Raw genomic sequence first — 7752 nt, 5'->3', positions numbered from 1 at the left:
TATAAATCTAACTACATTACAAATCCTAACAAACTAAACGAACGAAAAATGGTACCTACAACATTTTTACAGTGTTTACAAAGTCATAAATAAGTTAATCTTTCCAATATGTGTACAAAGTTTTCTTAAATGTATTAATATTCAATCATCAATTAATAAATTATAGTTTGTGTTTTTATTATTGTTTAAATTTGAAATTTAATATTATGTGAACTTTTTTTTTTTCACAGGTTCTTGATCGTCTTCTGTTTTATTTACGTATAGTCCATTCCATGGATTATTATAATGCCAGTGAATACCCCATTGAGGATGAAATGCCAAACCGATGTGGTATCATGCATGCTAGGGGAGCTAACCCACCCAAGGGACTCACAGAAAAAGATGGTAATTTTTGTTCTCTCTTCCTATTGAAAACTGGATTTTTCCATTGCCTAACAGGTGTATTACCTATAAGTTGTACCTAGTGTCAAGCATTTGAACATTAGCTGTTAATATGTTTTAAATAAATGTTTTTAAGTTTTTAACAGTTTTGATATCAGCAAAACAGGTGCTCTTGTTTTTGACTACATAAGAAAATTTTGACAATATGCAACAAATTTCAAGAAAATAATCTTCTCTCAATTCTGGACTTCATCAGTGTAAGGTTTTTGTTTTCTTTGTGAATTTCAGTAAACGAGTGGCAGACAAACTTCGAAAAAAAGATTGTGCCAATGTTGCAGACTAAGTCAGCCGTTGACGAGACGGAATGGACAAAGCTTGGCAAAAAACAATCGGAAAGATATCCTTTCATTTAAAGAATATTTACAGCATGTTTACTTGGTTCACTGAAATAATTAAGCCTGCATTTCTGTGAGCATTTAATCATCTTTTATTTGTAGTTACTGAAGTTTCACTGAATTTCGAAACAAGTGCTTAGGTGCTTTTTTAAATATGTTTTTCAATTTGATAATCATTTTCAGGGGACGATTTAGGGGTTCCCCCCCCCCCCACTTTTAGAAAGTCGAAAAAAAGAAAAAATTTATTGCCCAAAATCTAAGTCGTAGTTATTTTATTCGGACCCACTTTCGCGCACCCTCCCCCTCTTTTCGGGCAACTCTGGACCCACCTTTGATTTCAACATTAATAGTTCTAGGCACGTTCAGGCGAGTTAGAAGTACTGTAAATTTGAAGTAGCAGTCTACTTGTTGTAAGCCCTGGGTAGTGCCTGTACTCTTTGTATTGGGTTACTTCAAAGTTACTACAGACCATTAACTTATAAGAAGTTTCAGGAGTAAGTGTGCTGCTTACGCGTGCACAAGGAATGTAAGGAATACATGCTCAGAGTAACGTTTTCTTCATGCATGGAGAGAGCATGTTCGACTTGTTCATTAACAAGTTCTCAGAGAGGATCGTAAGCGCGGGCACGGACGGCGGCAGCAAAGGAGGCACAACAGCATCGACCCAGCAGTAACTAAACTCGGCGTGGCCGACACGGAATGCGACATCCACACAGAGCCTGCAACAAACTTAGCATCAGGCCAATGCAAGCAGACCTCGCATCGCGATCCTTGGTCACATGAGTGATGGCCCAACTTCATGTTAGGCCTAGGCGAACAACAAACAGCAGGAAGCCGCCTGCGAAGTGAAAGCATGTGGCTTTGTTTTTGCTGTAATATTTTTGTTTCACTATTCAGCGGATAAGCTCTATACTCGCTCATGGTGACAGGAAATTTGAGGCTTGTTATATAACTTCCTAATTTCCATTAGGAATCTGACTTGCAAGTACATACAACCTTTATTATGACTCACCATTTTTTCAGAAGATAATAACCTACAAGACGCTTTAAAACAACATTTCCCGATGTAAACCTCTTTTAACAATTTTTCATTTCTTTTTGGTAGTTTCTAAGTGGCTTAAATGTGACTTTTGAGACGGTTATTATTGTGGTGCTATAAAAATACATCACCATCGGCCATTGAGTGTTTTGTGCCATTCCAAATCTGTGAAGGTGTTTTTATCATCATCACCTAAGCTACTAGAGTGTAGCTTACAGATGGTGTGATGTATGTTTTAGCAAGCTGCTGTTGTTTTTATAAGGTCATTTTATATACCTTTTTGACTAGTAGTTATTCAATGAGGTGATGATGCATCATTTATTCCTATTTACTATATACCAAATATTATTTTACCTATTGGTAAATGATGAGGCATTCATTTGCTGAATTCTAAATCTATGTTTTCCTTGACCACCTTTGTTTACTGAAGTTGAAAAGTTTGTTCAAGCCAACACTCAAGAACTGTCGAAAGACAAGTGGCTCTGTCCATTAAGTGGTAAAAAGTTTAAAGGGCCTGAGTTTGTGCGCAAGCACATCTTCAACAAGCACAGTGAGAAGATAGATGAAGTCAGGAAAGATGTAAGTTTACTAGGGTAGGCCACAAGGTTAAACCATCATCAGTACATGCTAATTTATAAGGTAAAGGTAAAGGTAAGAGAATAACCCATTAACTTGCAGTGTCATTGTGCTGAATTGCGTATTGGCGTGGTCCGTGACTACGTAGCAGCCGTAGAGCGCTTGTAGTAGCTACATGTTCATATCATTCCACGACGACAGGCTGAAATAAACTACTGTGTAACATCGGGGTAACATCCTACTCTTCCGAAAGATCCAGTGGGGTCTTTAAAGTGCATGTGAGCCAGATGTGTACACTGGGCCTCGATTTTTAAGTCCTTATCCGAGAAGACTGGTTCCACCAACCGAACCATGGGCAAGGAGCAGCTGGAACCAGCGCCGATGTTAAGGCTGTTGCTAGCGGCGCCCCTGCTTTACCGCTCGGCTACTGGACTCGCCCATAATGATTACCTAACCTAATTTCATAAAATCAGTATGTTGATGTGAAGAGTGATGCTATAATTTTATACTTTAGATTTATGGTGTGCAAAATTTCTTCATATACCTGTATTTAATATGATATTTAAAGTGATCAACTAGATAATGAGTACTGGCTTGCAGATCAAGGTAAAAATTATTCAAAAAGCCTCTACAACAGTTAGAAATATATTTGGAAAATGTAAGAACAATGGACCTTTCCAGGGTGTCAGTCAAACTTAACAATTGAACAAGTAGAACAGGGCCAAGAATACCGTACACATTTCCCCACATTTCTCACAAATGCAGATGTTTATGTACACCCTTATGTTATTCTTTATTGGGACATTACCAACAATATCTGAGGGATGGGGCTTAGTGGAAAGGTTCCTTAAAGTAAACACAAATGTTAACACTGCAAAGTCATTGACACATGATATAATTTCCTGCCCAATATTTTCCAGCTTACTAAATCAGTATATTTATTGATACATTTTCTGATTAGGTTGAATACTTCAACAACTACTTGAAAGACCCAAAAAGACCTCAGCCTCCAGAGCCTACCGTAGCAGCTAAGCCAGCACAGTCTGCTAACCAGGGAGGAGCTAGTCATGGGAGTGCCCAAGGGGGCTATCAGCCCCATCAGAGCCAGAACCATGGAGAGAGTGGATTCAGACACAGCTGGGGAAACCAAAACCGTAAGTTCCAAGTATTCAACTGCATTTCAGAAATGGTCTAAATTGGGTTTATGATTTGCGCGCTTGTTCGATATCTTTCTTTTGGCATGATTGATTATATTTTTCTTAATATAAGAAACTCATATGTTCATAAATTATTAATGTGTATAATTTCATTATTAGTAGATAGAAAATACATTATTGATTGTTAATGTTATACCTTTTCAGAAGGATTTGATAGAGGTAGTCACCATGACAACCGCAACCAATATGGAGGTGGTTTTTACAATCGTGGTCAATCTTACCAGGGTGGTAACCGGTAAGTACATTTATAATTACTGTACTATACTATCATTTGAATATCTTTGTAGCTGTGTCGTAAAGGTACTCGCATCAAATACAGAGGATGTTAGGTTAAAATTTAAGGCCAGACACACATAAACTTAATCAGTTAACACTTTATAATGGGATTTTTTTCCATCTTTCTCCGACAACCCTAATGTTCGCTAAACAAAGTATTAAATGGTTGCGCTTTAAATTTTATTTAATTGAACACTACTTTCCAAGTATTTTGTAAATTGTTGTGAAATGTTTTTTCTTCCAGACAAAGGAGAGACCCTCGTCCTCTGATTCAGTACCGGGATTTGGATGCACCTGGTGATGACGATATATTCTAAACCAATAGGCAACTTTCTTAGAAATGAAAGTGCTTCCAATCAGCTAATCTGAAACTGTATTTAACACGGAATCTGATTAGATAATTTTATTAATTGCTGAATATTTTGTACATACAGTATCTTGCAAACCATGTAAAGTTTGAAAGACAGGATTGCCAACAATTGATTTAAGAACTTCATGGATAGTATTTGTATTAGTAGACCACCAGTCATTTGTTCTCTGTTTGAACCTTTTACATTTTTGTATTTTCACATACTGTAATTAACTTTTGATTTGTGAATGTTTTTCCCTTTTGCATTGATAATGAACAATTTAAAATAATGCTCAACCAGTAATTGAGTACCCCAGATGCTTAACCCTATTATCAAATAGTACATAGAACTGCAAGAGATCCGACTGCCCTTATTTTGTATGCAGGCAATCAAACGTTACAAAGTACTGCTACGTAGGGGCGTGTCCTTCAAAAGAACGTAAATATGCGTGCTGTATTTCGAAACTCGAACATACTTTCTGTAGACGCGCAGCACACATTCGATACGAACACCTTTTGAAGGACACGCCCCTTCATGGAATTAATTTTTGAGATCGGATTGCATTCCAATGAAACCCTGACAGTTGGACCTCTTGCATTTCAATACCCTTATGCTATTATGTATTATAGTAACAAATGAATTGGTCCCCTTTTTGATACCTTATTGTCATGTGTGCTCCATCAAACTGCATGCATCCATAACAGTAGTCAATTTGATCAATTTCCTATTACCAGTTATAGATCATATTGAGCTAGCTAATTTTTTTTGTCATCCAGGCAGTGGTGTATTTACAGGAGGGTGTAGGGCCCTAAAAAAAAAAGCTTGTGCCCCTACTGGAAATATGCTGAGCAAGAAATCTATCCTCAATTCATTGAAAAGGACCTCATATCACCTAAATTGACCAGCTAGTCCCCTAACTTAATCATAAGCCTCACCTCTTAACCTTCTCACGCTTAGGTATGCCACTGCATCCCAGGAGATCACAGCTGCACCAATCCCATGCATGAAGTAACTTGGTTCGTTCACTGCAAGTAGTGGTCACTATGTAACCAGGCTGCAAATATTCATAGTATTATTGTATTTTCACAATATTTCTTTTAAGGTTTGAACAAATAATATGGTTATTAAGGTGTTACAAATAGCAGTGTCTCTTGTTTCTGCGTTGATGATGTGTAACAGGGATCAACATTTCTATTTAATTCTCTATTGTAGTTTGTATATATTTTACACCAGTTTTATTTACATTGTTTGTGAATGAAACTTCTGGTACAAAATGTCCTATTAATACTGGACCAAGTTAAACATGCCATCATATTGATTGGTTGAATAAAATGTTTGTAAAATTGATTTTTTTGCAACATACTGTATTTTAATGGTAGTTCACTTTATGTTGTAATGTTTTTTTTATTACTCAGATTTTTTTTTACTGACAATGTATCTATATTGCATTCAAAACAATATCTGTATTTTTTAAATGCATACATTATTTTTTATTTTTTACATCTCTTTTTCTATGGAATTCATTAAGCTCTGTCAACCAAGTCTAAACTTAATGTTAACAGTGTTTGTCGACTTATGATCCACTATTGGTGTGTCCCTAGCATATCACCTGTAGAAGCCACAGTAGTAGTTAAAACCTAATGTTAATGTAAGAGGGAAGATTTTTTAACAAGTGCAGGGCTGTCACAACTGCACCAGCTTTGGCCGGCCCACTTCTCAATTCCATTACTTTTTAAATTAAATATATACTAATACCTATAAGAAGTTATTATTAATGTTCGCATTAAATTGTCTGGTCTTTTAAATGTGTATATTTAAAAAAAAAATCCACCATGTGCTCATTTTTGTATTGCCTAAATAAATTTGACAATCCTTAATTTTAGTAATTAAGGTTGATTTAAAAAAAAAATGTTTAGAGGTATAAATTTAAAATAACAATTAACTACAGTACAGTATTTATAAAATTTTGGGCGTTGTCATCACCACACTAAGGTATAAGGGTCTGATTCCGAAATGGTCAGGGATGTTTTCCTTTGAATGGTCCTCAGATCCACACCCTACTCCCGGATTGTCACAAAAATCTAATCATTTCTTTTCTATACCTTGACAAACTGTTATACAAAGTTTCAATTATACCTATTGATTATTTAAAAGAGATATTTAGGTCTGGGATCTCAAATATTTAAATGACCCTCAAATTTACACCCTTAACTGGATAGTCCCCAACACATAATAACTTTCCCAAACGCTTTATTCAGATCAGTTGACCCGTTTTTGAGTGTTTGCCCTTAAATCCATTTAATTGGTCCTCACATCCACACCCCTCTTTAGATTGGCTACTGTATTATTATTATTATTATTATTATTATTATTATTATTATTATTATTATTATTATTATTATTATTATTATTATGTTACTTAAGTCTGCCTTAAGGGAATACTGTAGTAGTAATAATAATAATAATTATCATCATTATTATGATGCATATTATTTTTTTATTTTCTAAATATTATTTTTATGATTTTTTATACTGAAATCTGCTAATAAAACAAAATGAATGGAGAAACACCACCTCAAACTTATAATAATAAGTGATTGTACTGTTAAATTGTTGTTTTTTAGCCAAACTATATTTTCTAATTGTTCTTTTTTTTTTTTGTTGATAATTTGTTATTAAAAACACATAGGGCCTACTGTAATTGTTTAAATATCTCGATAGTAGCTTTGGTATGAAGACAAATTAAATTTTATTATCATTACCTCCGCCAAGGATGTTACGTTTTCGCCCCTCTGAAAAAACTTCGCCCCTCTCAAACTTGGTCATAATGATCCATGACCAAAGATCTCTAGGTGATTAAATTTTTAAGGGTTATGGTCAAAGGTCAAGGTCACAATCGACGAAGAACTACTTTTTATATATAACAGTCCACAGCTAACAATTTTTATTAGAAATTTGTAAAACTAGGTCACTCACAATGTTCCATGACCAATAATATAAAGATGATTAAATTGTGAAGGGTCAAGGTCACAATCATAAAAAAAACTTTTTATATAATTATATAACAGACTACAGCCGACAATTATCAGAAATCCGTAAACCTTGGTCACAATGTTCATTGAATTGAATATGCTAGCATTTGGCCTATGAGTAAAATATTTAATAACTGACAATATCCTGTTCCTACACTCGGCCGTTGTTCATCAGTAACGCTTCTCTGCTTCTGATATAACATCTAATTTATTATACAGGTTGTATTAAGTACAGTATATAGAACCAACACGGATACTATAGAAACTGGTCTCCCTACTGGCTATTGATTGTTCTGTTTTCTTTAATCACGGCTTTGGTTAATATGACGCTCATATTAATGTATACTACTGGGACACGTCCATTGTCATGCGTTTGTGGTCACGCGTTTCAATTATGTTTATCTCGTGAAATTGGCTAACAACATGCAAGTGGATATAGCTGTATAACAACACGTTCGTTTACTTTATCAATAATTTCGTTTGTTA

The 7752-nt window shown here is 35.0% G+C and overlaps 1 protein-coding gene across 3 annotated transcripts in view; it reads left to right on the top strand.

The window, feature by feature from the left end:
* LOC117121992 (serrate RNA effector molecule homolog) overlaps positions 1-5601 on the top strand; it is a 19105-nt gene extending 13504 nt beyond the window's left edge. For all 3 annotated transcript variants that reach the window (XM_033267456.1, XM_033267457.1, XM_033267455.1), the window contains exons 15-20: positions 231-384; positions 670-778; positions 2241-2394; positions 3353-3545; positions 3753-3843; positions 4129-5601. In XM_033267456.1, the coding sequence (XP_033123347.1) occupies positions 231-384; positions 670-778; positions 2241-2394; positions 3353-3545; positions 3753-3843; positions 4129-4201 (774 nt within the window). In that variant the 3' untranslated portion in view covers positions 4202-5601. The remainder of the gene's footprint in view (positions 1-230; positions 385-669; positions 779-2240; positions 2395-3352; positions 3546-3752; positions 3844-4128) is intronic.
* The last annotated feature ends 2151 nt before the right edge of the window (positions 5602-7752 follow it).

This window comes from Anneissia japonica, unplaced genomic scaffold (assembly GCF_011630105.1).
Source record: "Anneissia japonica isolate Jap-2015-1 unplaced genomic scaffold, ASM1163010v1 scaffold288015_len651517_cov191, whole genome shotgun sequence".
NCBI lineage: Eukaryota > Metazoa > Echinodermata > Crinoidea > Comatulida > Comatulidae > Anneissia > Anneissia japonica.
The sequence above is the reverse complement of the archived record's forward strand: the minus strand, read 5'-3'. Positions and strand labels throughout refer to the sequence as shown.